We start from the raw sequence: 20,830 nt of genomic DNA, 5'->3' as shown, positions 1-20,830 counted from the left end.
CACAATGGTTCTACGGGGATGCCTAGGAAGACCTATACTCTGTGTTATTGTGAAGTGTTATGGTAAATGAGGAAAAATACACTTTTTAATGGGAACAGACAGGTAGTTTCCATGCTGGATTTCCATCCCTATGCCTTTTTTTGAGACACTAAAAAGATTGATTGTTGTGCGTTGCTCACTTGTGCATCCTCGATAAATCAGATCCAAAATATGCAAATAGTTTATCAAATCTGAACAGTTTTAAGACTGTGCATATCTACAATTATGTTTTGTCTGGATTTCAGATGACACATTCAGCCTACACTTAACTATGGACAGGCTGTCTTCATTTACAGTATCACTCCTGTACATTAAAGTGCATTGTCTCATCTGCACCTATAACCAAGTGGAAACAAAGTTTTAAAATACTTCTGGGCATATTTCTCCATTAGTAATAAGCCATAACTATTGCATATGCATCAGTGCACCTGTAGTTTTAGAACCGTTGTCTGGAAAGACGAGGGTGAAACGTTGTGTACCATCACAAGGAAGCCTTATGCAAGGTGCCATATGATGAACACATGAGTGTTGCCCCACAAAGTAGGAGATTTGAAGATAACTTTTCTCCTCTCACAGCCTTGTCCTGTCAGACTAGGATACCCAACACCCTGTACGGAGAACGCCTAATGTTCCAAATTGGACCGAGAATGCATTGGAACCATGACAGTATTAAGGACAGGGACATTGTCTGACGTCAGATGGCGTCACTACTTTGCGATGCTTGTCCCTCAACCGATATAAAGACAGTACCACAGAACAATGATCCAGATATTTCCCCGGATGTAGAAGTGTGAAGCATCCAGTTGGCGTTTCCACTCACTACCAAATATGGTGATGAGAGGAAGCCCTGTGACCGGCAGTGGGAGGAGATGGCTGTTTGTACACTGAACAAAAATATAAAACGCAATATGTAAAGTGTTGGTCCCATGTCTCATGAGCTGAAATAAAAGATCCCAGAAGAGTTTGATATGCACAGAAAGCTTATCTCAAAGATTGTGGAGAAATTTGTTTACATCCCTGTTAGTGAGCATTTCTCCATTGCCAAGATATTCCATCCACCTGAGAGGTGTGGCAGAAGAAGCTGATTAAACAGCATGATCATTACAGGTGCACCTTGTGCTGGGGACAAAAAAAAGGCCACTCTAAAATGTGCAGTTTTGCCACACAACACAATGCCACAGATGTCTCAAGTTTTGAGGGAGCGTGCAATTGGCATCTTCACAAGGTCCTTTGCTGTTGTTCTGGGATTTATTTGCACTTTTCACACCAAAGTACGTTCATCTCTAGGAGACAGAACGTGACTCCTTCCTGAGCGGTATGACGGCTGTGTGGTCCCATGGTGTTTATACTTCCGTCTATTGTTTGTACAGATGARCGTGGTACCTTCAGGCGTTTGGAAATTGCTTCCAAGGATGAACCAGACTTGTGGAGGTCTACCATTTCTTTTGGCTGATTTCTTTTGATTTCCCCATTATGTTAAGCAAAGAGGCACTGAGCTTGAAGGTAGGCCTTGAAATACATCCACAGGTACACCTCCAATTGACTTAACTGATGTCAATTAGCCTATCAGAAGCTTCTAAAGCCATGACATCATTTTCTGGAATTTTCCAAGCTGTTTAAAGGCACAGTCAACTTAGTGTATGTAAACTTCTGACCCACTGGAATTGTGATACAGTGATTTATTAGTGAAATAATCTGTCTGTAAACAATTGTTGAAAAAACKACTTGTGTCATGCACAAAGTAGATGTCCTAACCGACTTGCCAAAACTATAGTTTGTTAACAAGAAATGTGTGGAGTGGTTGAAAAACAAGTTTTAATGACACCAACCTAAGTGTATGTAAACTTCCGACATCAACTTTAGCTAGCTAAATATTACAAACGTTRTGACAGTGATTTTATAGTTTGCAATTGTGAGAAAATAAAAACAAGCCATCTCCTGAACATATTCTGTGCAAGGACGCTGATCACCTGTGTAGCTAACTAGTTAGCTAGCTCTTCCGTCAATGACCTAAAAAGCTTGCTTAGCCTGTTTAAATGACCCTGAGTTGTAGACWTGCAGCACTTGGGTTAGCTACTTTCGAGCTATCCCATGACCCTTTGCGAGATACAAGACAGATCAGGGCAGGCGGAATCAATGCGCTATCTGACGTAAGACAATGGGACAGGGACTCTGCTCCCCTACCTCAGGAGCGGGACTGTATTCCAATATGCAACCTTATAACACCTGCTGTAAATATAGGACACTATAACATAGTATTCATTTTAAAAGCCATATGAATTCTTAGTTTCACAAACTGCAATCTATGGAACGGGATTTTCACAAGGAGTGACATCGAGGACACAGGGGTCACTGTGGCAATGACAGCGTCTGCGTCCCAACAAATAGCAATTTAAACTTCTATAGCACTTTCCATAATAGAAATCTCAAAGCACTTCACAATCACAAACAAACAAGCAATATATCCAATAGAGGCCAGTTCATGGCTTGAGCAGAGGCAGCTTGAAGAGGGCAAGTCTGGGAACCAGCCTGAGTCGTATAGCCACTGGACTTCTCCTCTTCCACTCTGTGCAGCATCCACTTGGGTGATGCCTCAGCAGCTCTGGGCACCAGATAGCTCACCACACAAAGTTCAGAATAGTAGCCAGTGGTCCTCTTTACGAGCCCTCTGCCTCAGCACTGCCGGATTCCTCTGTCTCCCATTCCTTCCACGCTTCAAGCAACTCCTCACATGATGTTTTCAAAAGATCAGGAACTGGCAGACAGGTGAAATACAAAAGCGGGTACTGTTTCCAGATGCATTTTTATATAGAATAATTATACATTATGCATTATACAGAATAATCTGAAAGTGCATTATTAGCATTTCATTTATGCATTTTTTCAAACAAAAACATTAGCCAGTTACCTAGCTAACTAACCAAGCCAAGAGTTGACCTATCAGTCAATCTGCAAATCTGTGGCTCAWAACCAGCAGATATACGCAATAAAACGTWTTGTTTTTGATAACAATCATAACCAAATGGCACAATATTCCTTATATAGTACACAGTGGTGGAAAACGCACACCATTTACATACTTGAGTAAAAGTAAAGAGTCCCCCAGTAAAATATTACTTGAGTAAAATTCTAAAAGTATTTGGTTTTAAATGTACTTAGGTATCAAAAGCAAAAGTATAAACCATTTAAAATTCCATATTACGCACACCAGACTGCAATGTTCTTGTTTTTTTWAATTTACAGAATGCCAGGGGCACACTACAACACTCAGACATAATTTACAAATGAAGCTTTTTTTAGTGAGTCCGCCAGATCATAGGCAGTAGGGATGACCAGGGATGTTCTCTTGATAAGTGTGTGAATTAGACAATTTTCCTGTCCTGCTAAGCATTCAAAATGTAACGAGTACATTTGGGTGTCAGGGAAATTGTAAGGAGTAGAAAGTACATAATTTTCCTTAGGAATGTAGTGGAGTAAAAGTAGTCAAAAATATAATTAGTAAAGTAGATACCCCAAAAAACTACTTAAGTAGTACTTTCAAGTATTTTTACTTAAGTARTTTACACCACATCACTACTCTTGACCAGAGCTTGTACACTATACAGGGAATAAGTTGTCATTTGGAACTCAAAAAGCTAGTTTGAGGCTCTCGAGCAGCCCTCATTTTTATGCAGGGCACATACCGCGGTGACGTCATTGATTAACTGAATACACACAGGCTGGGATGTCAGCAGGAACGCTGGGGAAACTATTCAACAGTTAGGACTACCTGAAACATGTTATAATGGAAAGGTATTTAGTATTATGTCATGTCTAGGTTCAGTTATAGCTAGGTCACACACTCACCAGATATGGCATCTTTAAAGCTGGAATCCTTATTGGTGAAACAGACATGTTCGTTTGCGATATTACGACAACAAACATKTTGTTTCCCACTCGGACATCAGTGCACGTGCGATAGTAGAGCACTGTGTACTGCAATTTTTTTTTACCATGCTGCGCAACGCTCCTCAGATCTGTCCACAACAAAAACAATAACAACATTGGTATCGCTGTTTCCCCCTACGGCTAATTCCGTGTTTTAGTGCAACAATAACAAAGGATCCGCCCGCCCACCTCTGTTTTAGTAAAARGCTGAAGAATGGGCCTCGAGAAATGTAACCACTCTCAATTAATAGACACGGCTATAGATGCAAGGACTGGCCATCCATGTTGAGGCTATACAGTGTTTGTTTCCAAACATTTGGAGTAAAACAAGCTTATATTTTGGGTTCTGATGGGGGTACGACAGTTGAACCAAGCTCATGAGGCATTTACAGGTTTTATTGTAATGGGTATATACAACTAATTTAATTCMAAAAATGGATGTAGCAACTAAGGATTCTAGCTTTAAACTGGTTTCATGTCATAGCAAGGCAATGTTATGAACAGTTCTAAGTACAAGGAGAATGTTAGCACCATCATGTGGTAAGAATGGTACATTACACTTTGGAAGAATGAGGTTGAAATGACTTATTGCTTTGTAATAATATAACTTTAAAGAGCGACTGCCTTCAAAAAGTAACGAAGTCCTTTKAAAACGGCCTACGTGGCATTGATACGAGCCAAACAGTCATTCTAGTGTCATAAATTGACGTGTACATAGGATAACTTTGGTCATAACGTCAGTCTTGTCTAAAACGGAGTTTGGAACATCCGTGCGTCACAACATGTAAATGAAGGTTGGGTTTTGATTAGATGATGTACATTTGCCCACTGACATGAGATGAAAAGCTGTGTTGATTGCTCTCTATCCAATAGCATAGTGAGACAGACCTGCCCAGCAGTCCGAGTTTGCGTACGTAAGACAGACAACACGTCACACTTGTTTTAACTTGAGAAACACTGCACCAAACACCTTATTTTGATGTAAAATTGCGCAACTAAAAGATCCGTTGCAAAAATGGCAACACTAATTAGATTGTGTGGATAAGGTCGAGAGCCATGCGTCCTCCGAAACACGACCTTGCCAAGCCGCACTATTTCTTGACACACTGAACGCGATGAAACAAGACATCCCGGCAGGCCAAACCCTTCCCTAACCCGGATCTATAGTGACGCCTCTACACCACTGCAGTGCCTTAAACCGCCGTGCCCGTTGAAATCGCGTTTTTCTAATGTGCAACAGAAAAACACGTGCCAATCGGAGTGTGGCACTTTAAAACAATATATTACAAAACAGAATATATTAGCGGATTTAGTGTCCCTTGACCGAAACTGTTGGCAACATAAAATAATTCAAAATTATAATTCAAATTTGCTATTCAGACCAAGGGATGGCACACAATGTTACTGTATATTCATATGTATACTGAGCAAAAATATAAACACAACATGCAACAATTTCAATGATTTTACTGAGTTACAGTTCATATAAGAAAATCAGTCAACTGAAGTTAATTAGGCCCTAATCTATGGATTTCACATGAATGGGCAGGGGCGCGCGCAGCCTTGGCCCACCCACTTGGGAGCCAGGCCCAGCCAATCGGAATTGGTTTCCCCCCACAAAAAGACTTTAATACAGACAGAAATACTCCTCAATTTCATCTGTCCAGGTGGCTGGTCTCAGACGATCCCGCGGGTAAAGAAGCCGGATGTGGAGGTCCTGGGCTTGCGCGGTTACACGTGGTCTGCGGTTGTGAGGCCGGTTGGACGTACAACCGGCCTCACAGGCGGATTATGGTAGAGAAATAAATATTACATTATCTTGCAACAGCTCTGGTGGACATTATTGCAGTCAGCATGCCAATTGCATGCGTCATCAAAACTTGTGCAGTTTTGTCACAACACGATGTCTCGTGACAAAACTGCACATTTGAGTGGACTTTTGTCACCAGCACAAGTTGCACCTGTGTAATGATCATGCTGTTTAATCAGCTTCTTAAAAATGCCACACCTGTCAGGCAGATGAATTATCTTGGCAAAAGGAGAAATGCTCACCAACAGGGATGTAAACAAATTTGTGCATACAATTTGAGAGAAGCTGTGTGTGTATGGAACCTTTCAGGGATCTTTTATTTCAGCTCATGAAACATGGGACCAACACTTTACATGTTACATTTATATTTTCTGTTCAGTGTAGATTCTCACCACAGATTAATTAAAACAAATTTATACAAAAAAAAGTATTATTCTTATGTATCAAACATGACATTCAATAAACACATTTAAGGAAATAATCTTGTTTTTCTGATAAAGTGTACACTTTCATACAGGTTATGATCTACAAGTACAATCAGACATTTTTTTAAAACATAAAATATTTTACAAAGTGATTGGTAATTATCAACAAGCACTTGTACAATTCCGGTCTCACCAAATAAGTCCAGTGTCAAAACTTTTCAGTCATTGATCCATAAAAGAGGCATGCTACAGAGTGAGAAAGGAGGGGGCACATACCAACACCTCCGATCCATCATTCAATCAACATAAGGCCACTGCAGTGTGGAGAGCAAGCAGTCTGCCCGGTTATTCAATTCCAGTTCCTATTGCACAATAACAGCATCCCCACTATGACATACATAGACATTAGGTGAATGTACAATCAGATTTACTCTCCAAATCCTTCCCCCAAATCCAATTCTGTCCAGTTGAATCATATCTACTCTTTCTGTGAAAATATTCTATCAACATTACTCAGTCATTCCTATGTATTCATGAGTGTTCAGTGACATAGTGCCCTCTCTCACCATGCTTCAGAGTGGATAAAGCAAAACAAACAAAATACGCCTTATGAATACTTGGCAGCCAAGCAGTGGAAGAATGCGGAGTGAATGCAGAACTATTTCGCCAATCTAGATAGCTCCATCAGTCTTACCGGAGAACAGCTATGAAAGCCTAACCGGGCCATGGACAGAGTTTGTGACTTCATCAAAGAGCATCTAGTGAGTTTAGCAGTCTCAGTATCACCCATTTAAAAGTGCATTAAGTTTGGCGAACAAAATCTTAACTAGTAGGAGTGTCACAAACGACAGTTACAATAGAGGATTATCCGTCATAGTCATGTCGGACTTTCTTTAATGACAATACATGAGCAGCCAAATAAAACCTCCACAAACAATGTTTTCTGATCAAACATTTTATGGTCCCACGTGTTCGACCACAAAATATAATCCTAAAAAATAGATATTCAACCATAATGTTATCAGGGAGAGGGCAGTTCAACTATGCTAAATACAATGCTACCTGCATGCTAGATACAAACTGTTGGGAGTATGAAATGCCTTTGATATTTTACTATATTACTTGTGGCACAGTGGACATACCCTACTTTCCTCTGCTGACCCATGAGCAGAGCATCAATGATCCCTGTATACAGTACAGTACTAGTAATGGTTGGCGTCATCGTAGGAGGTCACATCCAGGTCAAAGAAGTCCTCTAGCTTCCACTGTAGGGTCTCAAAGGTGGGTCTGTCGTTCTCATTCTCCTTCCAGCAGTCAGACATGATCTCATACATCACCTTGGGACAGCGTGATGGGATCGGCATCCTGTAGCCTGTGGGCAGCTGCTGGACCACCTCGTAGTTGGTCATGGCTGGAACAATAACAGGGGACTATAGTTCTGATCTCACACAGTAACACAATCTAACCTTATGCTGTGCATTTAGTGTGGATAAACTATGAACGCTCCCTTGAAATTGCAAGTGGTGTACAAATAGACAGGGTGTCAGGTGTTTTTTTAAACTGTTGACTGTAGTGCATGCTACTCATACAATATTCCTACCCCGCCCACTTACATTATTGTACACTCAAAAATTCCACGGTAGTAAATAACAGGATTAACACTGACTGATTACACCAGCTTTATTTTCTATAGAGTAATACATTACACATGCATGTAAAAGTCTTACTTGGATAGGGCATCCCGCCGAAGGTCATGATCTCATATAGCAGAATGCCGAAGGACCACACGTCAGACTTGATGGTGAACTTGCCGCTGTGGATGGCTTCTGGGGCGGTCCATTTCACAGGGAACTTAGTGCCCTCTTTAGCTTCGTAAACGTTGTCACTCTCCATCTAAAACAACAGGAATAAAATCTGAATCCTCAATACTTTAAAAGAGCAGAATAAATAAATACTTTTAGTGGGCCTCCAACAGTTTGATTTCATGTCTTAGAAAGAGAAATGGAGACTGGTCTTGAGAAAGGCCTTGGCGTCAAATTTTTGACAAACAGCCCCAACTAATAACAAAATATCCCCTTTTCTTGTTTTTCTAACAGAAAGATAGAGATACCCACCATGAAGACTCTGGCGAGGCCAAAGTCAGCCACCTTGCAAATGTTGTTCTCTCCCACCAGAACGTTGCGGGCCGCCAGGTCTCTGTGGATGTAGTTCTGCAGCTCCAGGTAAGCCATCCCAGCAGCCACCTGGGCCGCCATCTCTAGCTGGTCTGAGATTACCAGCTGCGTACCCTTGTCCTCTGTGGAGGAGGAGAGAAGGTAAGTACCATGGTCAGAGAACTGATATTGCATTCTAATGAGTGCTTAAGTCAAATGTTATAGTACAATTTCCAGAATAACAGTGTGCATGCAAAAGGATGACTATGCAATTCTTTGTAAAAAGTTTCTGAAGTTTAGAGTCCCCCCAAAACAATTGCTAGTAATGGCCGAATGTCTGAATTTGTGCCAGTGTGTAAGGGCATCTAGTAAAATATAGGGGATGAAATGCAGACAGTCTCGGGGCCACCAACATCAATTTCACATGGCCGCTCCAAGAGGTGACTATCACTCTGACAGGCAATGACACTGCATATTTCACGTTATGGCACAGCATCTCACATTGGGAGAAAAACTCAAGGAGTGCTGGCAGTCACCAGGGAGTCCATAACATCAGATCATCTTAAATATACAGTGCATTCGGAAAGTATTCAGACCCCTTGACTTTTTCACATTTTGTTACATTACAGCCTTATTCTAAAATGGATTAAATAGTTATTTCCCCCTCAATCTACACACAATACCCCATAATGACAAAGTGAACAGGTTTTTTGAAAGAAAAAATATATATTTTTACATTTACATAAATATTCAGACCCTTCACTCAGCACTTTGTTGAAGCACCTTAGGCAGCAATTACAGCCTYGAGTCTTCTTGGGTATGACGCTACAAGCTTGGCACACCTGTACTTGGGGAGTTTCTCCCATTCTTCTCTGCAGATCCACTCAAGCTCTGTCAGGTTGGATGGGGAGTGTCGCTGCACAGCTATTTTCAGGTCTCTCCAGAGATTTTTGATCAGGTTCAAGTCCAGGCTCTGGCTGGGCCACTCAAGGACATTCAGAGACTTGTCCCAAAGCCACTCCTGCAATGTCTTGGCTGTGTGCTTAGGGTCTTTGTCCTGTTGGAAGGTGAACCTTCGCCCCAGTCTGAAGTCCTAAGCAGATTTTCATCAACTATCTCTGTACTTTGCTCCGTTCATATTTCCCTCTATCCTGACTAGTCTCCCAGTTCCTGCTGCTGAAAAACATCCCCACAGCATGATGCTGCCTCCACCATGCTTCACCGTAGGGATGGTGCCAGGTTTCCTCCAGATGTGACACTTGGCATTCAGGCCAAAGAGTTTAATCTTGGTTTCATTAGACCAGAGAATCTTGTTTCTCATGATCTGAGTCTTTGGGTGCCTTTTGGTAAATGCCAAGCAGGCTGTCATGTGCCTTTAACTAAGGAATGGCTTCAGTCTGGCAACTCTACCATAAAGGCCTGATTGRTGGAGTGATGCAGAGATGGTTGTCCTTCTGGAAATTTCTCCCATCTCCACAGAGGAACTCTGGAGCTCTGTCAGAGTGACCATTGGGTTCTTGGTCACCACCCTGACCAAGGCCCTTCTCCCCCGATTGCTCTGTTTGGATGGGCGACCAGCTCTAGGAAGAGTTGGTGGTTCCACTTGGTGGTTCCAAACTCCTTCCATGTAAGAATGATGGTGGCCACTGTGTTATTGGGGACCTTCAATGCTGCAGAAATGTTTTGGCACCCTTCCCCATGCCTTGACACAATCCTCCCTCGGAGTTCTACGGACAGTTCCGTCAACCTCATGTCTTGGTTTTTGCTCTGACATGCACTGTCAACTGTGGGACCTTATATAGACAGGTATRTGCCTTTCCAAATCATGTACAATCAATTTAATTTATTACAGGTGAACTCCAATCAAGTTGTAGAAATATCTCAAGGATGATCAATAAAAACAGGATGCACCTGAGCTCAATTTCGAGTCTCGTAGCAAAGGGTCTGAATACTTATGTAAATAATATTTTTTATACATTTGCAAAAAAAATACACTCATTATGGGGTATTGTGTGAAGACTGATGAGGACATTTAAAAATATATATATTTTAGAATAAGGCTGTAACATAACAAATTGAGGAAAAAGGGAAGTGGTCTGAACACTTTCTGAATGCACTGTCTGTAACTTTCAAAATATAGAAGCATGGCCAATATGATGCATTTAGCATATTCTTTACAGGCAACTGTATCACACAAAGTGAAGAGGGAGCAAAACTGTAGCTTTTTTTGGTTGTTGCCAAATTTACACTTCATCCAAAGCATTCCCTATACACATCACTCAGTTACATAAGTTAAAGAAACGTCTGTACTGTATTTCAACTCTTGCCACAGTTGGCACATTGTTGAGGTGGTGTTCTAATCTAAACGTCCAACACCAACCAGGGTCTGGTCCATGGAGGAAAGTGCAGTGGTCTTGTATGCAGGTAGGTTACAATGCAATACACTAGTGTGTTCTTACTTTGGAGATAATCCAGCAGACTGCCATTCTTCATGAGCTCTGTGATGATGTAGATGGGTTCCTCCACAGTACACACAGCGTAGAGCTGGATCAGTTTGGGGTGCCGCAGTGTCTTCATGATATGGGCCTCCTGTAGGAAGTCCTTAGCGTCCATGGTGCCTAGGATAACAAGAACATGTATACGTTGTATTGCACTCTAACACTAGCTGGAATTCTATCCAACCTGCACTGTGACGAGAATTTTTTAAAATGTCAAGTGCATTCAAAAACGGGATTTTCCTGTGTTTCATATAATGAACAAAAATATAAACACAATTTCAACGTTTTTACCGAGTTACAGTTCATATAAGGAAATAAGTCAATTTAAATAAATTCATTAGGATTTCACGAGTGAGAATACAGGTATGCATCTGTTGGTCACAGATACCTTAAAAAAAAGGTAGGGGGCCGACCGAGTGGCACAACGGTCTAAGGCACTGCATTGCAGTGCTTGAGGCGTCACTACAGACCTGGGTTTGATCCCAGGCTGTGTCACAACTGGCCATGACACCGCAATATTGGCCCAGCATCGTCCGGGTTAGGGGAGGGTTTGGCCGGGGGGGGGGGCTTTACATGGCTCATCGTGCTCTAGCGACTCCTTGTGGCGGGCCGGGTGCCTGCAGGCTGACTTCGGTCGTCAGTTGAACAGTGTTTCCTCCGTCACACATCCGGGTTAAGCGGGCGTGTATTAAGAAGCGCGGTTTGACGGATCATGTTTCGGAGGACGCCTGACTAGACCTTCGCCTCTGCCAAGCCCATTGGGGAGTTGCAGCGATGAAACAAGATCGTATATATATACACATACACACACAGTTGAAGTCGGAAGTTTACATACACCTTAGCCAAATACATTTAAACTCAGTTTTTCACAATTCCTGACATTTAATCTGAGTAAAGATTCCATGTCTTAGGTCAGTTAGGATCACCACTTTATTTTAAGAATGTGAAATGTCAGAATAATAGTAGAGAGAATTATTTATTTCAGCTTTTATTTCTTTCATCACATTCCCAGTGGGTCAGAAGTTTACATGCACTCAATTAGTATTTGGTAGCATTGCCTTTAAATTGTTTAACAAGGGTCAAACGTTTCAGGTAGCCTTCCATAAGCTTCCCACAATAAGTTGGGTGAATTTTGGCCCATTCCCCTGACAGAGCTGGTGTATCTGAGTCAGGTTTGTAGGCCTCCTTTCTCGGCAAAAACTCTTTTTTAGTTCTGCCCACAAATGTTCTATGAGATTGARGTCAGGGCTTTGTGATGGCCACTCCAATACCTTGACTTTGTTGTCACAACTTTGCCATTTTGCCACAACTTTGGAAGTATGCTTGGGGTCATTGTCCATTTGGAAGACCCATTTGCAACCAAGCTTTAACTTCCTGACTGATGTCTTGAGACCTCCTGCAGCAAAGCACCCCCACAACATGATGCTGCCACCCCCGTGCTTCACGGGTGTTCTTCGGCTTGCAAGCATCCCCCTTTCTCCTCCAAACATAACAATGGTCATTATGGAAAAACAGTTCTATTTCTATTTCATCAGACCAGAGGACATTTCTCCAAAAAGTATGATCTTCGTCCCCATGTGCAGTTGCAAACCATAGTCTGGCTTTTTTATGGCGGTTTTGGAGCAGTGGCTTCTTCCTTGCTGAGCGGCCTTTCAGGTTATGTCGATATAGGACTCGTTTTACTGTGGATATAGATACTTTTCTACCTGTTTCCTCCAGCATCTTCACAAGGTCCTTTGCTGTTGTTCTGGGATTGATAGGCACTTTTCGCACCAAAGTACGTTCATCTCCAGGAGACAGAATGCGTCTCCTTCATGAGTAATATGACGGCTGCGTGGTCCCATAGTGTTTATACTTGTGTACTATTGTTCGTACAGATGAATGTGGTACCTTCAGGCATTTGGAAATTGCTCCCAAGGATGAACCAGACTTGTGGAGGTCTACAATTTGTTTTCTGAGGTCTTGGCTGGTTTCTTTTGATTTTCCCATGATGTCAAGCAAAGTGGCACTGAGTTTGAAGGTAGGCCTTGAAATACATCCAAGTGGTATACCTCCAATTGACTCAAATTATGTCAATTAGCCTATCAGAAGCTTCTAAAGCCATGACATCATTTTCTGGAATTTTCCAAGCTGTTTAAAGGCACAGTCAACTTAGCGTATGTACACTTCTGACCCACTGGAATTGTGATACAGTGAATTATAAGTGAAATAATCTGTCTGTAAACAATTGTTGGAAAAATTACTTRTGTCATGYACAAAGTAGATGTCCTAACCGACTTGCCAAAACTATAGTTTGTTCACAAGAAATTTGTGGAGTGGTTGAAAAACGAGTTTTAAATGACTCCAACCTAAGTGTATGTAAACTTCAACTGTATGTATGTATGAATGTATGTATATAAATAAAATAAAGTAGGGTGTGGATAGGAAAATCAGTCAGTATCTGGTGTGACCACCATTTGCCTCATGCAGTACATCTCCTTCGCAGAGAGTTGATCATGCTGACTGTGGAATGTTGTTCCACTCCTCTGCAATGGCTGTGCGAAGTTGCTGGATATCAACGGGAACATGCTATTGTACACGTCGATCCAAAGCATCCCAAACATGCTCAACGGGTGACATGTCTGGTGAGTATGCAGGCCATGGGAAAACTGGAAAATGTTCAGCTTCCAGGAATTGTGTACAGATCCTTGAGACATGGGGCCGTGCATTATCATGCTGAAACATGAGGTGATGGCAGCGGATGAATGGCACGGCAATGGGCCTCAGGATCTGATCACAGTATCTCTGCATTCAAATTTCCATCGATAAAATGCCTGCCCATTCCACTCTTTTCACAGCGTTGACATCAGCAAACAGTTCCTCCACACAACTCCATACACGTGGGCTGTGGTTGTGAGGCCGGTTGGACGTACTGACAAATTCTCTAAAACGACATTGGAGGCGGCTTATGGTCGAGAAATTAACATTWAATTTTCTGGCAACAGTTTAGGTGGACATTCCTGCAGTCAGCATGCCAATTGCACACTCCTGCAAAACTTGAGACATCTGTGGCATTGTGTTGAGTGACAAAACTGCAAATTTTAGAGTGGTCTTTTATTGTCCCCAGCACAAGGTGCAYCTATGTAATGATGATCCTGTTTAATCAGCTTCTTGATATGCCACACTTGTCAGGTGGATGGATTATCTTGGCAAAGGAGAAATGCTCACTAATAGGGATGTAAACTAATTTGTGAAAAGAATTGAGAAATAAGCTTTTTGTGCATATGGCACATATCTGGGCTTTTTTAATTTTAGCTCATGAAACATGGGACCAACACATTACATGTTGCGTATATTTTTTGGTTCAGTGTATATACAGTACTTAATTGTTACCCAGAAATGATTTTATATTGAGATAAAAACAGCTGCATTGGAACTTTAACGAGATACAAAATTAAGCATTTGAAATAACGTGATTTTATGGGTTTGAGTCCTGTGTTTGTGTTGTACAGGCTATTTACCAGGTTTGAGGGTCTTCACTGCTACTGCAGTGGTGTCATTCCAGAGACCTTCATGAACCTCTCCAAATTGCCCAGCGCCCAGTTTATTCAGCAGTTTGACAGACGTCCGGTCTATCTCCCAGTGGTCGGCAGTGTTGTAGGACAGACCATGGGTCTGAGGCGCCTCCATCTGACACGAGAGAGATACAACAAATCAGCAGAGACAGAGGAACTGTCCCAAAGTAGAACCTGACACCCTGTACTCTTTACTGTTCAGGAAAACCACATGACTGTTGTGCTATTGTCCTTTGTGAACGGTTAATGGTGCTATACATGGTTGACACGGAACAGCTTCAGGCTATTGTATTAGGCTCAATATTTGAAGAGGGTTTCTGTGATCTGGATATCTTTAGCAAATTTGCCAGGCACATTAGTTCCATAAAGTGTGTGTACGTCAATTCAGATCAAGAGGGCCACTAAACAAATCCGATTTATCGCAATCACATGATACAGTAGTTAACAAAGAAAGTAAACGGAACACCGTACCTTTTTACATGGTTCAAGCAGCCGTACACAGAGACCATCCTCCTGTTTTGAGTAGTGTTCCACCAACTCCCTCAGAGTTAGGAAGTTCTTGGACGGCGACACGTAGTAGCCTCCAGAGTCCATCTTCCTTACTTTGTAATGCTTCACTTTGCACTGGTCCAGTACTGAAAGATGCATTCAAAAGCATAAGGGCAGAACACTAAAAAGTGTGAATGAAGACAGTAAAATCAACCACGGCCATGAAAATGTGTGCCGAAGAGTAAATAAATGGGGAAAGTACCATGTTAAAATCTGTTTATATGGCCATTATGGAATAATGGGCTGCCTACATGAAAACGTTATTTTTGGTGATTTGGCTCATTGTACTGAAGACGCTCAGAAATTACAAGTCCACGGTAACAGAAAGATGACGAGACTCAATGCCAAACCAAAAAATATTGATTGCAAAGTTAAACAAACCATACGACTATGCACAAGGACTACTTTGAACAATTTCCACTGAAAAGTGAAAAACATATTTACTTGGAGAACAGTGGAAATGTAAAGTTTGGTTAACAGAATAACAGGAAAATCTCCCTGAGTTTTTTCGGTGACCACGTTTTCCAAAAACTCTTAAATATCTGCTCTGAATTAAGATCCAAAGATGTCTGCAGAAAGAATGGGGTGTCAGTTATGACAGAGTTTGAAAAAAAAAAATAATAATAAAATAAAATGCAGTTTTATTTTGGGTTATTGAACTACAGTAAGTGAAGTGGGAAGAGAGGGGGCTCATGGGTAAGTGTCAGTAAGAACAGGCAGAGTTGACTAACTAGAGAGAGAGGGAGAGCGAGAGCGACAGGGAGAGAGAAAGGGCGACATGGAGAAAGAAAGAGAGAAGAGCGACAAAGACAGAAGGAGGTGTTGTCCAGACTGTTTTCACACTTCTGCTTTGACCACCACACCACAGAAAGAGAAAGAAAACAGTGGAAGGGAGGACAGTAGCAGGCGACCCAACTTTGGTTTGACAACTATGAATTCCCGTTGTAGCCAATTCAGTTGCAGGCATTCTATTACCGATTTGGTAAAAAAATGATATGTTTTCAGCACTTAAATCAAACCACATTGTTATTAGTAAAAACATTAACTAATTGGTAGGTCTACCCCTTGTTACTTATGTAAACTTTCATTATCCTCCCTCCTCATGAGGGAGAGAAATTAGAAAATATCTTAAAGATATGTGGGCTTTTGGTAACAGAATTACAAGATAATGACAAGACTCAATATATATTTTTTTACTTACAGAAGGCAAATAATTTATACAAAACCAGAGCTCCCGAGTGACGCAGCGGTCTAAGGCACTGCATGAGGTGTCACTACAGTCCCTGGTTTGAATCCAGGCTGTATCACATTTGGCCGTGATTGGGAGTCCTATAGGGCGGCGCACAATTGGCCCAGTGTTGTCCTGGTTTGGCTGGGGTAGGCCGTCATTGTAAATAAGAATTTGGTTCTTAACCGACTTGCCTAGTTAAATAAAAGGTTAAATTAATAATATAAATCTTGATATTAGTTGGCAGGGCTCTTTACTTCAACAATGTGTTTTTATGCATTTCTAATACCTTTTAAGACTTTTTCTGTTAGATGTTTAAGACCCTTAAGACCCCTTTTCCATTTGTTTGACCAGAAATCAAAGTATTTTCTTATGCCTCATTTTTAGGATAGAAAAATGTTGAAGAAGGTATATATATGCATTAATTACATAAAAATAAACTCTTAGCTTTCATTTGACACCAAATGTCATGTGCTCCAACTACTTTATATATTAGTTAGTGCTCATGGGGCTTTTTACATTCAAACGCAAATGACTTATATGACTATTATTATGACTATTATTATATGACTATTATTATATTATATGACTATTATTAACATGAACAATGCATAGGCAGATAGCAACACCACTGAACTTTCCTGTAATCAGGTTACTATGAGATTATTGCATTTGTCGTAACTAAGTTTACACACCACTGTAAATGTATAAGCAAGGGACTTTTTCCTTCCGACAGAAAAGGCCAGCCAGACTCATGTGGCCCTAAGTGATGTTATCATAGTCTCTTTTTGAGAATTAGAGGTCTCCCTATTTGTTTAACTTTATGACCTTGAACAATCAAACACTTCAGTGCACTATGGGAGACTGTGATTTACCCAGAGTAAAATGGGGATTGTTACGGAATGAAGAAACAACTTGAGTTATTTGTGCATTGAGTTCCCTCCTCATGCCGGGATCACACGGAAATAGACTGATGGAAAAATAAAACCACAAAATACAATCCTGAACAATAGAGCGAAGACACAAAATGTGTCAAACTTCACAAAGTCATTCAAAACCTGTTCCAAGAGCATATTGTGAGAGTACATATTTGGTGGGTGACAGATCTGAGCTTTAGTCTCTTGCAGACGCGACAAGTACAAGACGACGACGCTGAGATTTACCTGAGAGGGAGAGCTCTCCTTTCTGACTCTCACAGTTTCTGATGAGAAAGGCTCCATGCTGGTTCCCCTCAGACAGAAGCAGCTTCTCAGCATCCAGTCTCTTGGTGTCCGCAAAGTACCACCTGTATAGCAGAACAGGAGGAAACAACGGTCAACCCCAGCATCATAGATATTCACTGGCACTGCACAGTGATATTTTCTTGGTGGGTAGGTACATTAAGGCGTTCGCCTAGCTTAGGGTTTTTACCAATACATCAAACAGATCTATATGATTGATACTATAGGCATCCACTGATCAAGTTAATCAGTGTATGTACACTATGAGACCGTGATACTTCGGTAAAACAAGTCCTGATTACCAAGACAAAACCCTCTCAAGGTTTCACAGGATGTATCACAACCGGCCGTGATTGGGAGTCCCATCGGGCGGGGCACAATTGGCCCAGCGTCGTCCGGGTTTGGCCGGTGTAGGCAGTCATCGTAAATAATAATGTGTTCTTAACTGACTTGCCAAGTTAAATAAAGGCTCAATTTAAAACAAATAAACATTCCCGCAGACAGTGTGTTGAGAAAGGCAAAAACTAGACTGCAGCTTAACTAAAACCAGTTTCAAGGGGATGATCACCAGGACAATACTTGAGCCACACCCAAGATAAGATTACTGACTTTGTTCAGAAGATGGACCCCTCATTAGTTAAATATTTGTTATATATATATATATTTTTACATATGAAACATTTTACTTTGAATTGTACGTCTCACTGGCATTGATAAATTGAATAAAAAGGCGTGGTTAGTTGTTTTTAAATAGGGTATGATAAGATTAATTATTTGCATAATTCTTGAACAGCCCATTTATGAATGGTACCTGTTCCATTATTTCAAAGCATTACCCAAACATTACTTTTGACCAAGATACCCAGGCCTGTTCGGTTTGGTCAAAGTTAAGTTTTACTCTAAGCCATGTCATGCCAAGTGCAATTTCCTTGCTTAACTGGTTTCTTTCTATATTTAAACAGTGCACTTGTATGTGTGTTGACCCTACAAACGGTTGTCAAAATGTAAATACAGCTACATGTACATTGAATCTCTTTAGAGTTTAATCACTTTTACGTTTGTATTTTAATCTGATCTGGATAATTATTAAYTTATTCATTGTACTTCCTTATCATTGACAATCATTAACTTGTTTGACCAATCACTTAGGTCTAGATACATGGAACAGCACCAATAGTGTGGCATTTCCCTATTGACTTAATCTGTTCGCAATATGGAAAGTTGGCATGCATTAAACCAAACACTAGTGCTTAGTAATTTAAAAAAAATGACATTACTGTAGCCTGTCAACTGTTGGTTAGTTGTGTCAGGTGTTTGTTTGAGAACAGTCACTCAAATCTGAGGCCTCATCTAGGACTAGGTTATGAGGAAGTGCTGGGAATCCATAAAGCACTTACAGTATTGTGACTCATCATATTCCACAACACCGAGTCAATGTGCAACTCTGAATTTAGCTAATATTTTAATTGGGATAATAAACATTCAACACCAGATTGCACCAAGGCTATATAGTACATGCTCATTCTCATAAACTGTGAATGTATACAAATATTTGCCAGATCCTCCTTGGTATCCCTACACCACTCGACCATTCCAACAGGTCAGTTATGATGGTTAATCAAATAAGCACAACAGAAGAGTGTCAGATAGCTAGTGTCCCCTCCTAAAACGATGGTTAGGTGAATAGTGGGATCAGGGGTAAAGCAGCTCTGGAACATGCCTCAAGTGTGTGAGAGTCTTTTCTGCTTTACTCTGGCCTCAAGTTGCCCAAGAATAAGTAAAGGTTAAGGGATGTAGAATGAATTTTAATAGGCTACTCTATTTTCTGTAGCCCATTTTGTTCTTCACCTCTTTGAATGAAGCCAACATTCTTCAAAACTGACCTGGTGCTGTTCTAGTCTAGTCTAAACATTAGCATATATCAACTATTTCAATAGAATCATTCATCCAGCGCATCATTTTAAATGTATATTGGTAGGCTACTTACGGCTCCGCATCCAGGCTCTCTACAGGTGCCACATAATTGGCTGGAATGTAACCCTTCTTGGCAGCTGAAATTCCAGTGAGTGCTTTTGCATACCACCAATCACCAGCACCTTTGTCTAGAGCGTCTAACTTGTCCCCAACATTGAAACTCAAGTCATCCACGGTTCGGGCGGTATAATCATAGAGGGCGATATAAACGTAGCCCGGTCTCCCAAGGGGTATTGGTGGCAAAGCCCTGTTGGTGGGATGCTCCGCATGAATGTTTTTGATCACCACCATTTCGCTGTTGTCCTTCCTCGGCTCTGAATCTGACGGCGGTTTATTAAAACACGGGAAAACAGTCTGACAACACCACAAGAGCTTACCTCGAATTTCCATTGTGAATACTCACTGGTTTATCATACTAAACCATGTTGTGATCAAATAAAATGTTAGCCGTCCCTTTCGGCGTTTATATTCCACTTCGGTTAGAACGAATTTCACATCATGGATTGGATCCTAAAAAGTTTCACTCATTCCAGAAACGTCTTGTCAACCCTGGTCTTTGSACTGGAATAGCACAAAAACACCCTGACCAACAGTAAAATAAAGCGATTTATTGCACGAGGCCAACCGTCACCATGTTTCCTGGTTAGCCTACTTTAATTTCTCAGTCTTCTCCTGAGGAGACCTGTGTGYACTTTGAGCGCTATCCGCAGGGGTGTTAACTTCAATTGCACCGCCTGCAGTGCAATAATAGCGTACCTGTATCATTCCTACCCCATTCGTAGACGAAAACTACCTTTAAGGTCTATTGACGAAGTTATCATCTTCCCACGAACACGCGCTTGCGTTACAGTTTTGGAAACATAAGTAATGTCACTGTATTAGACTTTAATATCACCGAGAAATACTTATATAAAAAAAAAGTAAACTACTACACGCCGTTATAGGGTTAGTGTTCCCACATGTCCATACCTCGGTTACTCATGGATTCCCCCCAAAAAATTGACCAAGAAAAAAAAAATACATGAACATAAAATCCTCTCTCATTTTCCTTCAATTTGCAAGAGGRTGAATGTATATCACAGGAGAACGCATCCGAACGAGCGAAATAGCGCCCCTCTGTCTCTCTAACATGCTGACCAGAACCGGACACGTAGCGTGCGCGAGCGTCGCAAAATAAATTTAGAAACCCATGTTATTCAATTATTGCAGGCGCCAACGAGCGTCTGCGAMGCCATGGGCTAAAATAGAAGTCGTTCCTATTTCTGACGCAGATTGCGCTGAAAGTCATCTCCTCATTGGTTTTTAGAAGCAGGTACCCACGTGCCATTTCCTCATTGGTTATACCCACATGGGTGATTGAAAGACGAACTTTGTTGCCGGTTGTCGTGGTAATACAATGAACGTTTAGATGTGATCACCATATAAGTTCAAAGATGAAAAAGCCTGGAAGGGG

At 41.2% G+C, this 20,830-nt stretch overlaps 1 protein-coding gene across 1 annotated transcript; it reads right to left on the bottom strand.

The window, feature by feature from the left end:
* Positions 1-6,062: 6,062 nt before the first annotated feature.
* Positions 6,063-20,082, bottom strand: LOC111973310 (tyrosine-protein kinase FRK). Its single transcript, XM_024000633.2, has 8 exons — positions 19,391-20,082; positions 17,347-17,468; positions 14,878-15,041; positions 14,353-14,521; positions 10,814-10,972; positions 8,316-8,497; positions 7,929-8,094; positions 6,063-7,612 (listed from the first exon to the last, which is right to left on the bottom strand). Exons 1-8 carry the CDS (start codon positions 19,765-19,767, stop codon positions 7,404-7,406), a joined length of 1,548 nt encoding a protein of 515 aa, XP_023856401.1. The 5' UTR covers positions 19,768-20,082; the 3' UTR covers positions 6,063-7,403.
* Between the last annotated feature and the right edge of the window lie 748 nt (positions 20,083-20,830).

The sequence above is a fragment of the Salvelinus sp. IW2-2015 genome, linkage group LG14 (assembly GCF_002910315.2).
Source record: "Salvelinus sp. IW2-2015 linkage group LG14, ASM291031v2, whole genome shotgun sequence".
NCBI lineage: Eukaryota > Metazoa > Chordata > Actinopteri > Salmoniformes > Salmonidae > Salvelinus > Salvelinus sp. IW2-2015.
The sequence above is the reverse complement of the archived record's forward strand: the minus strand, read 5'-3'. Positions and strand labels throughout refer to the sequence as shown.